The sequence below is a fragment of the Felis catus genome, chromosome B4 (assembly GCF_018350175.1).
Source record: "Felis catus isolate Fca126 chromosome B4, F.catus_Fca126_mat1.0, whole genome shotgun sequence".
NCBI lineage: Eukaryota > Metazoa > Chordata > Mammalia > Carnivora > Felidae > Felis > Felis catus.
In genome coordinates this window covers 103644491-103663611 of record NC_058374.1, presented here as the reverse complement: position 1 = coordinate 103663611, position 19121 = coordinate 103644491, and the positions used below count along the sequence as shown (strand labels likewise).

The 19121-nt window shown below is 34.4% G+C and overlaps 1 protein-coding gene across 3 annotated transcripts in view; it reads right to left on the bottom strand.

The window, feature by feature from the left end:
* PTPRQ (protein tyrosine phosphatase receptor type Q) overlaps positions 1-19121 on the bottom strand; it is a 255558-nt gene that overhangs the window by 153498 nt on the left and 82939 nt on the right. For all 3 annotated transcript variants that reach the window (XM_045062106.1, XM_045062108.1, XM_045062107.1), the window contains exons 27-34: positions 18769-18946; positions 17316-17477; positions 17030-17209; positions 16115-16222; positions 15694-15975; positions 4575-4757; positions 4109-4210; positions 277-397 (exon numbers count right to left, since the gene is read on the bottom strand). In XM_045062106.1, coding sequence (XP_044918041.1) covers positions 277-397; positions 4109-4210; positions 4575-4757; positions 15694-15975; positions 16115-16222; positions 17030-17209; positions 17316-17477; positions 18769-18946 — 1316 coding nt within the window. The remainder of the gene's footprint in view (positions 1-276; positions 398-4108; positions 4211-4574; positions 4758-15693; positions 15976-16114; positions 16223-17029; positions 17210-17315; positions 17478-18768; positions 18947-19121) is intronic.

Here is a 19121-nt window from a genome sequence, read left to right as displayed (position 1 = left end):
TAAGTTGATAAGTCAGTGGCTTTTAAGAGCAGAAGTGTGATATAATTATGCATAATATATACTTTTTGTGTACAAAAATTATATTATTTGACTATGCTTGGACTTCTACATAATATGGGAAAAACTTGTTTCTTAAAAAAAGCATATTAACCAGCCTATTAATAATCAGGTTCCTAATGTAGCATCACATTCTGAAATAAAAAAACTACATTCCTATTATGTTACAGATTAATACTTGTTCTCAGAACTATTTCCAAAAAAGAAAAAAATTCTTACCAGACATAAACTGTGTAATAGAGGATAATTCCATTTGGCTCCAGGGGTGGTTGCCATGACAACTTCACCGTGACACCAGACAACTGTTTTACAGAGAAGCCTTGAGGGGGAGAATCAGGAGCTGAAAAGTTAGGGTAAGGATAATACATTTTATTAAACATATATAAGAGAAGGCTAAAATAGCAATGCACACAATTTTCACTATAAACATTCTGGTCAATGAATCAGGTGCAGTGCCTTTCCCCACGAGCATGGGAGACTAATTGTTTACTTTCAAAATGAGATGATAAAAAGAGATTTTGCATGGTGGTGTTAGAACATCTGTTTCTGTGATTCAATGGAAAAAAATATTTCATGAGAAAAAAGAACAAGGGGTATGTCACAGTGATTCACCTACTGTTCAAGTACATCTTGGTAAATTATCATCCTCTAGTAAAAATAAAACTACTGGGGTGAATAAATATAATATGTAGTAAAAGTGTTCCTCAAACAATAAAAAGAAGTGGAAAAAAAATCACACATTCAAGAAGTGGTAAAGTGATAAGCATAACACTGGGAGAGCAGTTAAAATGACTGACCTCACAAATAAAAACTACATTCCTCAATTTCAGTTTGTCACTAAACTGTAAAATAGTATCAAAATCTGTTCACTGAGTCTCCAAAATTGAATGGTGACAAAGAAAAGCAACACAGCACATAAATAATATGGACAGGTTAGGGTCTACTTCTAATTCCACCAGAATAGCGGAAGGATCTAAATACCTGAGCCATTTTGCACTAAATAAGCTCTACAAAAATTACTACAACCTAGTTAGCTAAGTTTATATTTACATTAGATAAGACATATAGAATGGCATTTCTCAGCTCCTGTGTAACACTACAGTAATGTCTTAGAGCATTAATATACAATTTTGCAATAGAAGGGTATACATTACTAAAATTTTTATCATTGTTATAGTTATATGGAAAGTAAACTCATAGGTAGCTGATAGAAGTTTTAAGAATTTGTTCAGATCTTTGAACAATGTTAATTTATAGATTAGTACATGTGCAGATCACTTTTTCCAACAATTTAAAGCAAATGCCACCTGAATTATTTTAAATTCTTTTTTTATTTTCTGAATAATCTCAACCAGAGTTGTATGTGTACATATGCATGTGTAATGTGTATGTATGCTTTTGCTATTTTAGTAACAACAATTTTCCAACACAAAAAAATACTGAGCAGAGAAAAGGTTTATGAGATGAATTCTAAGGAATAATGGTGACAGCTGTATTCATATTTTTATTTGTTATTCTCACTAGCACTACAATAAAAATGCTATCAAATATTGATTATCACAAGAATCCGTATATCACTTGGAGATGTCTAGTTCCCAAGATATGAATTACTTCTGAGAACTCTTTCATTTGTCAAAACAAAAGCCTATGATATTTTCCCTAACATCTTTGTAAAACTTAACCTTTGTTTATTGTTGGAAAAAAGGATTTCAATCAAAAATAGCACTGATAGAATATAATCTGTTGTAACTAAGTATTTCTACTCTATAATAGGCTTTAAGACTATTATGTCAAATATCAGATAATTCTAAGTGTTTTATTTTTAATTTCAGTATATCCTTGGGTATTTTCCTTTTTACGTGAAACATTTTATTGCTAACTAAATATAATTAACATGTCTATCTAAACAAAATACTATATATCTACTATAGCAAGCTAAGTTTTAATCATTTTGGCATTTGTATTCTGAAACACAATCTAAAAAAATGAAATTGGTGCAGGGGATTAAGAGGTACAAACTTTTAGTCATAAAGTAAATTAAAAAATTATTTTAAAGAAAGAGGAAAATTAGAATATATAAATGCAATGATATCTTTTGCAATCTGTCCAATTCATCATAACAAAGCATATGAGAATAGGTGAGATGGGTATGCATAAGACTCTTTCTCCTCCTGGTATGGTCTTTCCTAACTCTCATCTTCCCTCAGGTCACATCTTAGACTTAACTTCCTCATCTACACTTCTTCTACCTCAGTAACTAACATGCCTCTTATTGTCCTGAGGAGTAATTTGGGGGAAATATTAAAGTTATAAAAACTATTTGTCTATACACTTATTGAATTTAGAACTCTGCCACTGAGCTGCAAGTTTCATGAGGACAACGAGCACCTAATACCCAAAATACAAAGCATCTCAGTCTTTTATCCATTCTTGATTTGTCATAATTTTTCAATAAAGGGGTCCTATTCTTCACCCCATTCATTAGTAATTATATCAATGACTTGACCAAACACTTAGATGCTAAGTTCACTATGGTGATTTGCCATGGTAACTTTAACAGTCCAGGTAATTCAGATGCACTGTAGAGTTTGAAACAATTGATTTAAGTGGTAAAAAGCTCTGTCTTCTTGGAATATATGTTCACTACTGGTCTAGATTCCTTCATATAAGATCTCGAATTCTTACCATCAGGAATATTTCATTAAATTAGGGGGTGGGGAAGTGGGTACTATGTCCAGAAGGGCATTGAATAAATTATCTAGTACATCTTTCTTAGGCATTATCTAAGATGGAAAAAAAGAGCTAACCCCCACTCTGTTCTAGCCTTTAACAATTGTCCCATTGGAAAGGATGTTTTATTAGTTATCATTTTATTTCAGCACAAAGAATGGAATTATGACAAAAATTAAAAGTTGGACAGGTGAACTTTGATGGAGAAATAAGCATAATAAGTAGAGGTAATGACTAGGGAAGACCAACCCATGAGAGGACTTAGAACCTGGGACAAATCAGAGCAGCCCACTTGGACACTGATGAAATAATTTCGTAGAGAGAAAAATAGGGAAGGACCTCAACTGGGAGAAGAAGGCTCCAAAGACTATTACTTTGAATAAAATAAGAACAATGCAAGAAAAGTCTTCCTTCTGCTAGACATATACAATGCACATATTGTCCTGGTGTATGACTAGAAACATGCACAGAATGCAACTGAACTTCAAGATGGAAAAACTTGAAAGAGAGGGGGAATAAAGATATCCTGCAAACACTTATGATACACCCAGGCCCAACTCTCATGGCAATAGGACTTCCTTTTGTAGAAATAAAAATAAAAATAACAGTGTCAAATATATACAATGTATAAAACATAAAATGCAAATCCAAATCCCAAATACATTCCTCAAAAGTAATTTTCTTAGCATGATATATGCCTAGAACTTGGTGAGGTACCAGTGTAAAGTGGTCTCAGTAGTAAAGTTGATTTTATTCAGGTTTAGGAAAAGATATGTTTAAATATTCAATATTTAATAAGGCTATTAGCATTCAGGAATGGCATCTTGGAAAATTACATACAGAAACCTAAAAATTAGCCTGAACTCATTATCAAACTAGTCCTAATACAGTAAAAAAAAAGGGGGGGGGGAGGTTGCAGGTTGACATAACAGAATCTACTACAAAACTGATGTAAATGTCTATTCTTATGAACATTAAAGTTGAAAAACACAGCCATAACATACATTAGTTTATATTCAAACCATTCAAACTGAAATTTTAGCCTTAAAAACTGCCATGAAAAAATATTACTGATTTTTTGCAGAGCACGGATGACTTGAGCATCAAAGAAGAACATTTTATACCTGATTTTATTGAACATAAAGCTGACTTTGCTAACTTCTTTTACTCTGTGACAGTGAAATTTCTGTATAATGCTGACATGCACATAACTGATACCCAAATCTAAGAGAATTTTCACATTATATCTTCATTTTATGCACATGTTTTTTTTTCAAATGTGATGGATTCAAAACATATCAGGATCCACTACTGTATTTACCATCCTCTTCAGTCAGTATACTTATGGGTGCGCTCCGAACTCCTTCACCTCTGAGTGTACTAGCAGACACCTCAATCTTGTACTGGGTATATTTCTTCAGTCCTAAAAAGAAATAACATAGGTAAGTTAAGACTTATAAAATATCCTTTAATAATAGGCAAGAAGGAAACTATGAAATGACTCTTAATCTTCCAAAAGTAAAAATTAAATGCAAATGTACTTCTTTCAAATAGTAAGTCCTATTACAAAGACAAAATGGTATAGGATAAGGTCACAAAGGATTGACTTTGAGTATTCTTTCATGTGACTGTAATAAACTCCTAGTTTATTTAACTAAAAAGCCAGTATTGTCATACTCTGTACAAAATGAATCCTACTTACCACTTATAATATAAAAGCAAGCTAATATTTTATAACCACATTGTCAGTACAAATATAAATGTACAACATTAAATATTCTTTTTACCTTTAATGCTTTGGGTCAAAGAGGTTGTATTTATAGCTCTTTCTTCAGTTCCACTACTTCTCCTGATGTAAATTGTATATTTTTGTATGATTCCATTAGGACTACTTGGGGGAAGGAACGATAGCTCAATCTCTCCAGAAGATATATTTTTGTAGGTAACATTTTCTGGTGCACTATCGGGCACTGGGAAAAAACAAAAATATAAATGCATAAAATAATTCCATCCTAAAAATATATTCTTAAAAAAATCTATTTTGCTGAAGTTTTTAAAATTTTTTTTAATGTTTATTTATTTTTTGACAGAGAGAGACAGAGCATGAGTGGGGGAGGGGCAGAGAGAGAGGGAGACACAGAATCTGAAGCAGGCTCCAGGCTCTGAGCTGTCAGCACAGAGTCCAACGTGGGGCTCGAACCCCAGACCATGAGATCATGACCTGAGCTGAAGTCAGACACTCAACAGACTGAGCCACCCAGGCACCCCATTTTGCTGAAGTTTTGATCCAAGTACACTAGAATATGTTTATAAGAACATTCACTAGAGTGTAATTGTAATAAACATCCTAAATGGAATAAGATACACATAACTTATACACTTAAAACTGTATAGAAAAAATTTTATCTCAAAAGAAATTCATACTATGATTCTACAAAATAATGCTTATAGATAATATTTTTATTAAAATATTTGAGATGGTATTAAGCTATTGCTGAGGATCATACAGATGGAAAAAAAATTGAAAAACACCTAAAAGTCAATTCTGCCTTTCATTAATAATAATAATATATAAAACATTAATAATCAGTTTTGTATATAACGTATGACAAGGCAAGGAATCCACGTTATGATCTGTCAGGAAAACAGTCTCCTAAGGACATAGGATATCGTTAAATAAAATACTAGTTTGATGTATCTACTAATGTTCTTATTGTATTGAATTCAATGGTCACAAAAAGTTTCTCCACATATGTTCAAATACTAATACTACATGTGGGATTCTGATTCTGGTAAATACTGAAATAGATACTCTACACTGAATGACTATATTAATTAAAACAATTAAAACCCTTCATAAAATTAAAACAAACTTTTGTTTAAAGGAATTGAAGAGTTGACAACAAAGCTGGAAATCTGTGGTGGCCAAAAAACAAAAGCAAAAAAAAAAAAAAAATTAAATTACACACACACAAAAACACAGTAAAAACAGGTATTGTGAAATGGAAGCTGGTACTAATGCCAGCTTTGTCTTGAAGGGTACTGGTCAATCCTGGTGAGGTTGAGTTTTTGCAAAACAGCTATGCAGAGTGCCAGATAAAGAACTGAAAGACTTGGGCCAACAGAAGAGTAAGGGATATCCCTGCATAATAAGCTGGAAAGCCAAAAGAATGCAACTTTAACCATGGTAGTGGGCAATTCCAGGGGGTACTTTGAATTCTTCTGCAGAGTACCACAGAATTCAGTGTGAGTGGTAGCTGCTGTTCTTGTGCAATATGGTATGTTCACCCACCGGGAAAGGGGAGTGAGAAGTAAACCCACCATGCAAAAGAGGACAGAGGAGAATTTTTTTCCTCGCTGCTCTCTGGATAAAGATGCAAAAAAGAAAAAAAAAATTATGCAGTTTTGGAAGTGCATGCCTATTCCTATGAGTCTATGTGGCTCAAATCCATGCTACCTAGATAGCCTGAAAAAACGTTCACTTCAGAATCTAAATGAAAATGAATCTGTAATCCTGAGTTGCTATTATTCAAAAGCAACTAGCAGAAGCAAACATAAATCCTCTCTGAAGGAACTCAACTTCAACTCAGGCCACATAAATTTACCACAGATAAATTTCAAGGAAAATGTGCTGACTGATAGCAAATCAGGCACCAATAAAGACAGCAAAGAAAACAGAAAAACAAAAACAAAAACAAAAAACCTGTCTCTCTCAGTCTCTCTCACTCTCTCTCATACACTCTCTCTCTCTCTCACACACACACACACACACATACACACACACAGACTTCAAAAGACTTCAGATATTGAAATTACCAAAGAATAAATATATGAATGCCTAATGTATTTCAAGAGATCAAACAGATTTGAAAATATGAGCAAAGAATTATTCTTTAGATAATAATAAATGATGCATATAGCCAAGCAGATTTGAAAGAGAACCAGACAGGCCTTCTACAATAGAAAAACAAAATAACTGAAATTAAAATTATTTCAATGTATAAAAGAGCATATTAGATAGAGATGGAGAGAAATTTAGTGAAAAGAATGACAGTATTGAAAAATTATCAACAATGGAGCTCAGAGGAAAAAAATACAGAAAATGTAAAGAGCAGATAAGAGACAGGAAGCATATACTGAAGGAGTTTAAAATAGATAACAGAAAGAAGGAGGAAGAAGAAATATTTCAAAGGGTAATGGCTGAAATTCTGAAAAATGTTGAAAGATATCAAAGTTCAGGTCAAGGAATCTCAATAAGCTCCAAGCAGGAAAATATTTTTAAACAATCATATTTAGACACATCATTGTAAAAGTACAAATAACAAAGAAGAGAAGATCTTAACAGCACCAGAAAAAAACAAAACAAAACAAAACAGATCATCTACATAGGAGTGACAATTAGAAGGACAATTGACCTCAACTGAAAAATGAGAATTCTATCCCCAGAAAAATTAGCAAGAGCAGATAAAAACATATTCTGACGATCAAAACCAGAAAATCCTCAATGAATGAAGTTATAAACAATGCATTTTAGGCAGAAAAATATTTACTGGAGATGAAAAACCACAGTTGCAAAGATAATGGTTTAAAAATTGCCTGCATGGGAACAATAACAGTAATGACTACTTTGAGGGGTTAAACAATATAAACTAACGACATAAACATTATTGCCATTATAAAGTCCTATTATAAGAATATTTCCTTTCAGGGGCGCTTGGGTGGCTTGGTTGGTTAACTGTCATACTTAGGCTCAGGCCATGATCTCATGGTCGTGGGTTTGAGTCCTGCACTGGGCTATCTGCTGCCAGTACAAAACCCACTTTGGATCTCTGTTCCCCCCCTCCGCCCCTCCCCAGCTCATTCTCTCTCTCTCTCTCTCTCTCTCTCTCTCTCTCTCTCTCTCTCTCTCTCAAAATAAATAAACTTTAAAAAAGAGTATTCATTTAAAAAGAAATAATTGAACCTATATATTGGCACTCAAAATATAATAGATATTAAAGTTGCTACTAGTAAATTTAATGAAGCAGAAAAGCAAAATTCAAAAGCCTTGAAAATGTGGATGCAAAACCACTTGTCCCCAGTTGTTACCTGTTATGAAGTGTATTTCATCTAAGGCACACTTAATAGGAAAAACTGATGGAAGAATATTGATATTTCTAAAACTTTGGGAAGAATTGTAATTTAATACATAGTTTAATGTAGCAATATAATTCTACACAATATAATCTTTTTGCATACATTCAAAATTTCTAGTTACCTTCTCAAGCCAACCCATTACATTGAGAAAAATTCTCAAAAACCACTCTGAATGTTTTCTCAACCTTCTGGCTCTAAGAGAAATCTTGGACCTTCTGAGAACATTATATTTTACCACTCTTGGGTAACAGGTAGTCATTGTTATTCTCCTACAACCCCTATAACCATAGAACCTGGGAGTTGAGTAGCTGTATTTGTTGCCCATCTTTGCCATATCCAGATCATTTCTCCTTCCTTCTTCCTGAAGAACTCTTGTGCTACCCCTCCTTAAGACAGTCATCTAGTGATACCATGCCACTTCTTCAAACATCTTAAAATTTTAATCACCTAAGAGGGGAGGAGGGGAGGAGGAGGGGTTAAATAGGTGATGGGGATTAAGGAGTGCACTTGTCATGATGAGCACTGGGTGATATATGGAATTGTTGAATCACCATATTGTACATATGTGAAACTAATATAACACTTAATGTTAACTAAGTAGAATTAAAATGAAACCTTAAAAAAAAAAAAAAAAAAAACAAGAAGAAAAATTTATCACCTAGATGACTGGACTGACTTTCTACCAGTCTTAAAAGATGTCAACATCAATGTAAATGATCTTTCCAATTCTCTGGACTCTGTATTCCTTGATCTCCATAATTCCAATTTTTCCTCCACCCCACTTTAACCACTAGCTTTTATGGCAATACCTGAGATCTTGTTATTACCGGTATTCCTTTCTTGGGCAACAGTTTATTGTATTGGCACTCCAAAAATTCTTTGTATTGACACTCCAAAAATTCTTTAACCCTCATCCAATCTTCACGGTTCATCATCTCCCTTATGTCTCATCTCCCTACTTATTTGGGCCAGAATCCATTGCCTGCCAATAAAACCAGTCCCTAGCAATCTCCATCAACTCTTTTTTCCATCTTGCTTTCCAGCAAAATTCCAATTCAGGTTAAACCAATTTCATTGCTAGTTTCAGATCTGCAGTGAACAGCTGAAAATGTCTGAACAAAACAAAACTCCAGCTAACAAGCCTTATTTACATTTAAACCTTAAATTTCAAATGAATCTTTTCCACTGCCCAGCAGCCTCTATTTTCCTTTAGTCAGTTCAGTCTCCCCTTCTGTTACGTATGTTTTTCACCATCTTTTCTGTCCACCATCATCCAATATCACTCCCCTTCTTATTCAAAGCTGATAAACTTGCTTCTCACTTCATTGAGAAAATAATAACACTCAGAAAAAAACTACATTATCTTCCTACCACCAATTTCCCTTTAACTGCCTTCTCTACTTAACTCCCTTCAAAGTCCCAGTCCTGCATTTCTTCTTTATTTAAATTCCAGTTTGTTAACATACAGTGTAATATTAGTTTCAGGAGTAGAATTTAGCAATTCATCACTTACATACAACACCCAGTGTCTTCCTTAATACCCAACACCCATTTATACCATCCCCCTCCCATCTCCCCTGCAGTAACCTTCAGTTTGTTCTCTATTATTAAGTCTGTTTCCTGGTTTGCCCTGCCCCATGTTCATTTGTTTTGTTTCTTTAATTCCACATATGACTAAAATCATATGGCATTTATCTTTCTCTGACTTATTTCATTTAGCATAATACTCTTTAGCTCCATCCATGTCATTGCAAATGGCAAAATTTCATTCTTTTCTATAGCTGAATAATATTCCATTTTATGTGTGTACCACATTTGCTTTATCCATTCATCAGTCAATGGATATTTGCCTGGCCCTCCACTTCTGTGGTAGGTTCTATTCTATCTAGTCTGAGACTTTAGAACTGAAGTTATTCCCCCTCTGTCATGTTAATGATTTTTCTCTCTGTGTTGAATTATTCCTATATTGTAAATATGTGAAAACACACACATTATATCACAGCAAAAGAAAAAAAAAAAAGACTATTGATTCTCTTTGTCCTTTCAACTATTGCTCCATTTTGGCCTGTACGTTGTATCAAAATTCCTCAAAATCTGCCTTTACTCATTTTCTCCACTTTTAATGTATCATTCTGTCTTAATCTCACTTTAGTTAGGCACTTTCCCCCATTTTTTCCATGAAACCCACTATCATGAAGTCATCAGTGATCTCCATATTGCCACACCACTAATTAATTGTGTGCCCTCCTCTTCACTCTGAGCAGAATTGGACCTAAAAAATAAATTCCTTCTACTTGGAAATATTTATTCACTTGCCTTACACAATCTTCTCTGCTTTTCCCCTTACCTCACCACTGCTCACTTCTGCTTAGTCCTTGACTGAATCCTCTCTGACTTCCCAAAGTCTATAGGTGTATAGGACATAGGTGTATAGGTGTATTCTATAGGTGTATAGGACAAGTCTATAGGACATAGGTGTATGTCTTCTTTCCATCTCTATCTACACTCCCTCTGATGTGACTTTATCTCATCCCTTGACTTTGAATACCAGAGATATGGTAATTCATTCAAACTGTATATTCAACTCTGGATTCTTCCTGTGAGTTTCAAACTTACATATCCAATTGCCTTAATGACAGGTACTCAGATATTTAAAACATGGTCAAAACAAAACTGAATTTCCTCCAAACTGACCTTTTCTCCAGGCTTCCCTGTCTCAGTAAATGGTACCAATATAATAGGGAAAGATAGGATAAAAGAGGCAGAAAGGGAAAGATTAGGACCTGAGGCCCCTGGGTGGGGAAAAGCACATACAATGGAACAATGCTGGGAATGCCTTACCACAGCAAACCCCCTTGGGCATAAGGTTCCTCTTAAGAATGTAACAGACACCACCTACTACCCCTCAGGTTTCTCTCAGGAATCTGATAAAAGACCTGACTAAAAATAAATAGTAGACCGTAAAAATCTATGACCCAAAGGAATGGTATAGCCATAGACTACCCCCTCATACAATGGAAATGAGCCAATCAGGAATGGACAACCCAGCACCTAGAACTATCAAGCCAATAAGGGTGGAGTCTGAGAAGGTACAAGGGGGAAGGGTGGGGGCAGGAGGGTGGTGACCAGAACCTTATAAAACAAGGACCCTTGCCTATAGTCGGGGACATTCACTTTCTAATGTCTCCTCTCAGTAAAGACAGCTTCCATACTATTCTTTCTTTCTAATCTTATACTCTAATAAACTTTTGCTGGCTGCTCATTTTGTGTCCACCTCTTCATTCTTCGAAGCCATGAGACAACAAATCGCAGGTATTGTGCTAAGTACTGCAACGCCACCATTCATCCAGATATTCCAACCAAACACCTAGTAATTAAGCGTGATTTTTTTCCTTCACTCCCAAATCCAACATAGTCAGGAATGATCTTCCAAAACTGCAAATCATATCATGTTCTTGTCATAATTCTTCAATAGCTACCCATTACAATTAAACTCCAAACCTCTTAGAATGACACCCAAAAATCTGCACAGTCCACCTTTGCCAGGTTCTCTCTCCTCATCTGCTAATTCTCTCCGCATAACTATGATTACTCCAAAGAAAGAAAGGCTCTGCTCTTCCTCAACCACATATGGTATCTTTCTACTTCAGGAACTTCAGGCTATTGCTATTCTCCTTCTGAAGCACTTTTCTTCCTTAATCTCATCTAGTTTACTCCTACAGATTGTTAATGTCTCCAGGCAAATACAGTTTCTTCAGACAAGACTTCCCTCAGTCCTCTACCTCAAATAGCCTGCTTACTAATCAATACTAATCAGCCTGCTTAATTCTCTCTTCTTTCCCTGATTTTCTTTTCTTCCTAGAATACACTGGTACCAAAGTCATATATAGCATTTGTTTACTGTGAAACTTCTAGAATGTTAAGTTCCAAGAAAGTAGGGATTTTCTCTTACTCACTGCTGCATCTACAATGCATATGATATGGAAACCACAAAAACCTGTTCAAGGAATAAATAAATATGTTCAACTGGACATAAAACATATTTAAAAACAAGAGAGAAATTCAAAGCTAAGCAAAACAAGTAAGATTGAAGTGAATAGCTCTTTAATTGCAAGAAAAAAAAAGGATTTAGTAATGCTATGCTTGAACTTAATAACTCAGTATAACTTTTGATTTTGAAAAATTCTCATTGGAATTTGCTAAGTTGTCCCTCTGGATTTGCACGCCTATCACCAGTAGTCAGAATATAAATATGCATCCCTGACCCCAGGCTGATATCCTTTGCATTTTTATTCATTTATCCTTAGGGGATAACCAGTGCTGGGTTCAGGGGAAATAAAGAAGACAGACTTGATGACTTACTGATTTGGGAGAGTAATGATGCACTTAAGAGTTTTCCGAACTAGTACAGTGTGTCCAATTGGAGAAGTATTGTGTAAAATAGATAATTCATGAATAAAAAGTAATTGTTACAAACAGTTGGAATAAGCTAAATCTATTTTAAAAATAAAAATAAGAAACAAGTTTGTTCACAATGATCTGAAAAGAAGAAGTGGGAAGTTACCTTGAGTGTGCCTAAAAATTGTTGTTTGGCATATACAGTTTTAATATTATATAGAAAAATTTTTAAATGCTATTCATTATAGAGTCCTATGCAAAATTTTGATCAAATATAAGCTACTACCCATTAGTGGTCATTACCCCAAATCAGACATATTCAAGGCATTTTGTTAAAGGCTTAGTATAAAGTTATGTCTTAAAAAGGAAAGAGAATACACAGAGAACCTCAAAAGGTAATTTGTATGAGAACTTAAAGTTCTTTATGTGATTATTGAACTCTGTGAAAAAGCATGAATTGATTTCATTTGTTTGTCAACTGCACATACTTAACACACACACACATACACAAACACTCATGAGATCAAACGTATTGAGCTTTTCTGCTTGAACACAAGGGTATTTTACTTCTAGGCATTAGTAAACTCTGATTCCCCAATCAAGAGAAGCATGTGAATAAATTATTTATTTCTTTTACCCAGCAGCATTAACATATTGCTAACTACATCCCTCAATTTCTCATGAAACAATATTGAAAAGAGAGTTCTTGTTTTTTTTTTTTTTTATAATACCAGTAGAGGAAGAATTTATTTAATAAGAATAGGAAGCCTTGGTAACAGATAGACAGTTGTTCTTGATACATCTTGCTTCAAATGACACGTTGAGACTACTCAAAATTTTAGCTTCCTCTTTTGCAAAAAGAGCTAAAACTGGCGTAGCAAACATACTACAGAAAAAGTCACTAATGTAGACTTCATTGTCCACCATTTCCAACTAGATGAAGAATGCAAAGACATCGAGAGTATCCTAACTCAGATCAGAGAGCTAGAAATTAGAAATGTGGACATTGAACATTATGCCCTATTATTAGACCTGTTTTGCTTCTGAAGAGTCTAGTATCAAAATGAGCCTTTACTCACCCAAATGGGTGAGCTAGTGAGCCGTGGTGTAAGTTATTTCCTTCTTTATTTTTCTCCCTCACTCTGGAGGTTGAAATGATCAGCAAGCTTACCTCCAAGTCCCAACATTACTTTTCATCTACTCTGATTTTTGAGTCATTTCACTCAAGTATTTCTAGGTCTCCACATCTATGTATCTAGGGTTCTATGTATTTTTCTAAGATACATTCTAAAACTAATATTCTCACTTTTAACTACATGTCAAGTTAAATTCTTACATTCACTTAAGGTTTATTATCCCTGCCTTTGAATTAAGATCAGAAATCAGATAATAAAATGAAAGTTAAATTAATTTTCCAATAAAACAGATAATAAAATGAAAGTTAAATTAATTTTCCAATACTAAGTAAAAGATTGAATGAATGTAATAATTAGCAAACAACAACAAAAGATTATTGTATAGATAATCATTAAGATAAGATGTTCTTGATGCTGTGACCATTTAAGAAGTGAAGTATCTGATAAGCATTCGTGCATATAGTGATTGTTTAATATCATAACAGTAACTTTGAAACTTACTTTCCTTCCTCGTCTTATGCAGAGCCCAAGCAGCAAAATACTACTGCCAACAGTTAACAGAGAGACCCTAGATATATTCTATAATTTAGCAACTTTATTGATGGCTTCTAAAACAGATTGTACCGTTAAAGGAAATAGGCTTTCCAGTCTGACGAATTTGGGTTCCAATTCCAGCTTCATCACTTACCAGCTGGGTGACCTTAAGCAATTAAATATCCACCAATTAATTTTAACTTTAGGAGGTCAGAAATTCATTTTCCTTTACAGTGCTATATTCCCAGTAGGGCTTGGCATATTACAAATATTTACTGAAGGGATGAACCCTTCAGACCTGTTTTTCATTAGGCAATGAAGATAATAATATATTAATGCTTTATTATAGAATTAAAAAGGTAAATTTCATGAAAGCCAAAGGCAGAGCCCAATGCACTTTGCAGGTGTCTAAAATATGCTTGTTTCTTTCCTTGACCCAGTGTAAACTATAAAGCTAGATCAGGTAAAGAGATTTTTTTTCTTAAAAAAATACTTACTTTAGGTACAATATTTTTAATAAAAGCAATGAAACATGCCCATATACAGTTTAACATCAATTAGATTTCACCTTCAGGGATAACTCTTAAAGCTATAAAATGTTCCTTTCATTACTCTTTCATTTCTGCAATTACAACTATTGTCATTCTCTATGGGCTCTTTTGTGTCATCTCATTTTATTAATTTCAGTGACCAGTCTCAAGAAGGTGCTCGTGGTCAAAGATAAGTTGCTTTACTAGGTACCTAGATCCTCAAGGTTAGAGATGGGGCTGCACATATAGCATCTGGATGAACCATGTGAAATTGCTGATATTTGGCCATTTATGACCAATAGGAATAGTAATTCTACATGGTTCAATGAGTAACTATTCAATAAATATTTAATTTTTTAAAAGTAGGAACAAAACAGTAACTTTGCATTTAGTTATTAATTCTCAGCATAAATTACAGAGTTGGCTTAAGAGTGATGCTTCAATTATACAATTATAAACATAAAATAAACAAAAAACTAAGCCAATATATGATTTTAAACATAAAATAAACAATAAGCTAAGATCAGGCAAAATAGCAAATATGCTATTTGTACTTACATCACTGAAACTGAAACACAAGTGCATAATTCCTTGCTTCCATGATTTCCTTTAGAAGGGATACTCCCTCCCCTCAGCCCAATGACTTTGATAACATCCATTCTACCCTACTCTTTAAGATCCAGGTCAAATGCTACCTCCTGGACAAGGCTTAACCAGGCATGAGCTTCCTGGCTCCCACTCTGCATCTCTTTCTATATATATATATACCTCATTGGCGCAGAGGAATCTATTCTTATAAGTGTGTCTCTGCTTTTACCTAATTTGAAAGCATGTGGTTATTCAACTCCAATATACAGGTTCATTGAAAGAATCTTTGGTTTCTCAAGGTCTTTCATTTGAAAAACTCACTGGTACTATTTTGGAGTTCCTGTATATGTAAATCAGACTTTAAAATTTTACACAGTAAGCCTTTTCCCATACCTCACCAGAAAACAACAACAATAACAACAACAACAACAACAACAACAACAACAACAACAAAACAGATAAATTTCTGGGTTATACAAAAAGAATAGGAAATTTTACGTTATTTAAAATATAAACAATATGACAATTGTCAGCCATGTTTATTTCATTACTATGTATTATTAAATAACAAACAAAAAACTTACCAGTCTCAGAAGTCCTTACAGAGAGGAAAGAAGACAACTGATTGCCATGACCAAATCTGGTATACGACCTGACAGAGATGTTATAGAGGGTGTAAGGTTTTAAGTCCTTTAGAATTATGTTTGTGGTTGAGGTGTTCTTCATAAACAAGGTATCCCTATTTTTATAGAGCACTTCATAAGCAACAATAATCCCATTAGGTTTCTCAGGAGGTGACCACTTCAAATTTATTTCACTTGCAGTAACATCAATAACTTTAACATCTTGAGGTGACGATTCTGGTTCTGGAGGATGAAAACAAAATTTTAAATACATGTATTCTTTCATGCTTATTGCTTCAGACACTAAAGACAGACAGTAGATGTCGGTAAGCATGCAAAACCACTAGTTACTTTTTATTAAAATTGCACCTGAAATTCTTACCATCTTCTGGAGTTCTCACAAAGATGTCATTTTCTTCAGACAAAGAACTTTCTCCAACATGGGTTGAGGCAGCCACTCTCATTTTATATTTTGTGTATTTCTTTAACCCTATAATGACAACAGGTAATTTGTTCAAAGATTGTGAAATAAAATTCTTATTTTAGGGCCATCTGACATAGGACTAGTGAAAATAATTTATTTGGGAGACTGGCTCTCCAAGTCAGTTTCCTTATAATCCCATTCTCCCCAAATTCCTTGGGCTTGAGGGTATTTCCACGTTGGTGGTATTTTAGTTCTTTCCTCAATATTAGGGCAATGATCTGAAGCTGAACAATTATTTTTGGCACATTTCAAGGACTGTGTTGACTTGGCACAAACACTATGTCAGGTGAGTTCCTTCAGGTGAGTTCATTCATTCAAGCTTGTAACACTTCATTTCGATGTAACAGATATAAAGTTCCCTGTGTTTAAATTTTTTTTTAATGTTGATTTATTTTTGAGACAGAGAGACACAGAGCATGAACAGGGGAGGGGCAGAGAGAGAGGGAGACACAGAATCTGAAACAGGCTCCAGGCTCTGAGCTGTCAGCACAGAGCCCGATGCGGGCTGAGCCGAGATCGTGACCTGAGCCGAAGTCGGACGCTTAACCGACTAAGCCACCCAGGCACCCCTAAAGTTCCCTGTGTTAAACATATACCTATGATACTTGTAACCTGATGATGTCATTTCTTTGCAGATAAATATAGATAAAGAAAACCATCTAATCAAGTTACTCATGCACGTATTTTTCAAGATATCCACGGCAGCACAGCATAACGAAGTCTGAAATGATGCAGCACGTGTCCGGCAGTGTTCGAGGCAGAAAGATGCATATTTTCATCAGAACAGGAATGTTTTAAAAAAGATTGTTCTACCTGTTATGAGAAAGCTGTTTTCTGTGGTGGTCATCTGGAATGCTCTGTTTGTATCCAGTTCCATTGCATAAATTGTATAATGAGTTATTTTTCCATTGGGATATTCTGGAGGATCCCAATATAACAAAATAGATGAAGAACTAATATTTTTATAGTTTATAATTTGAATGGAGCTTGGCACTTGTAAAGAAGAATGAACAATTAATGTGAATGAAAGAAAAAAAAGTATTGTAATGTGTAAGAGCAATATTTATAGGTAATTATTTCAAAGGAAATACATTCTTACCTTGCTCATGTGTCCTAACATTAAGAACCGTTGGTGGTCCTTCTCCCATGATGGTGAAAGCAGATACACTAATCATGTGCTCAGTGAAAGGTACAAGTCTTCTGATAACATAAGACAGCTGCTCAGCAGAAACGTCAGTGATATACAGATTCCTTGCAGTTCCTATTTGAAATCAGTTTTAAAAAATTATGATCAAAATTATGTTTCCTCACAGAGTAAAATCTTAAACTTGATTTCACATTCGCCATTAATTTCTTCGTTTACTCCTTTAAATGAAATAATAAAAATATGTATAAATAATAAACGTGCATAATTAATAATAAATACATCCTGGAATATGAGATTAATGAGAAAACAAAACCTTCTCAAAGGGATGGGCTAACGATTTTATTAAATGAAAGACTAGGTAATATAACAAATTAAAATGTTATAAGCCAATGGTATGTAGCAAGTGAATGTTATAGAAATGAGACTTTTATTTGGACCTAAAGATCTCCATACCTTTATTAAAGCCCATGGAGCTATAAAGCAAGCATGCTTGGGTAACTGACACATAAATATGTCTGAATAAGGATTTCAAGTAATGTTATTTTTTTTATTAAGAACATATGCTTCCAACAATGTTAAATAAAAATTAGGCCAAACAAGGTACTCAAGGAAACGTCTGTATTAGAAATTGTAGGCTTCTTAATTTTTAGTGTTGCTCATCTTTGCACAGGAAAAAAATGGATCAGTAAATGAAAAAACACATATTGAATGTAATGTGATATAGTTGACTATTCCATCAACAAAATAACACCTCTAATTTGGAATGAAACAACAACTAAACAGAAAAAAAGGCAATGAGAAAAATGTTCTTCTAACTTAGCCTTTTAGAGTGACCAGAGAGTCATTCAGATCTGTGTTGTGTAACCAAATATTTTTAATTTGCTATTTATGACATTCTTCTTTTAGAGACAGTAAGATCCATTGACCCTGACAAGCAAGTGTATATACTAATGACATCACCACGTCATTGGGGTCACCTACACCTGTTTATCACCCCATGCACTAGGTTGTAACTTTCTGACCTATTTACCTTTAGTGACATTTGAAAACCTATTAGTCAAAAGCTGCAGAGAGTGTGAGGCCTGTAAATGATTTGAAGATATGTTAATCCCTCCCCATCACACCTGCTTTGGCAACTGTAATAACTGATTGTCTATGCAGCTTGGCCAAAGACTCTAGGGTGCTACTTTCTCTAGGAGGAAGGTCAAATGGGTTAGGAGGGGCCAGCTCCTGCCTGTGTGGCATATCCATTTGCTGCATGAGGTTATCCAACAGTTGAAGAAGAAAAAAATCTGACTCTAGCCCGTGAACCATTAATAATTTGGTTGAACTCTAAGCTAAGGTTCTGTGCTAGCTAGTACTGGGGCGTTGAAAATGCTTCAACGAACATAAAAATTGTACCTACCAACTGTCGAATGCTGGTCTTCAGCTCTGTTCCTCACAGGAAAGTTATGTGGATGACTGTTATATATAGCTGAAGCAAGCGAGTACAGGTCTGAAGATATCTCTGCTGAACCCTCAAATAATTCTGCCATTGACTCTACTATGTTCACAGTTTCTGGAGCCATGGGATCATTTATATACTGTAATTAAAGACAGACATTTACAATGACCATTTGTAACAGCTACACTTAATAGCTGTTATTAAGCTACACTTAAATACTTCACTCAAGTATTTAGTTAAAAAAAACTAGTAACTTTGGAATCACACTTTGCAAAAAGATAATATTATTTCCATGACTACTGTCTCCATTACAT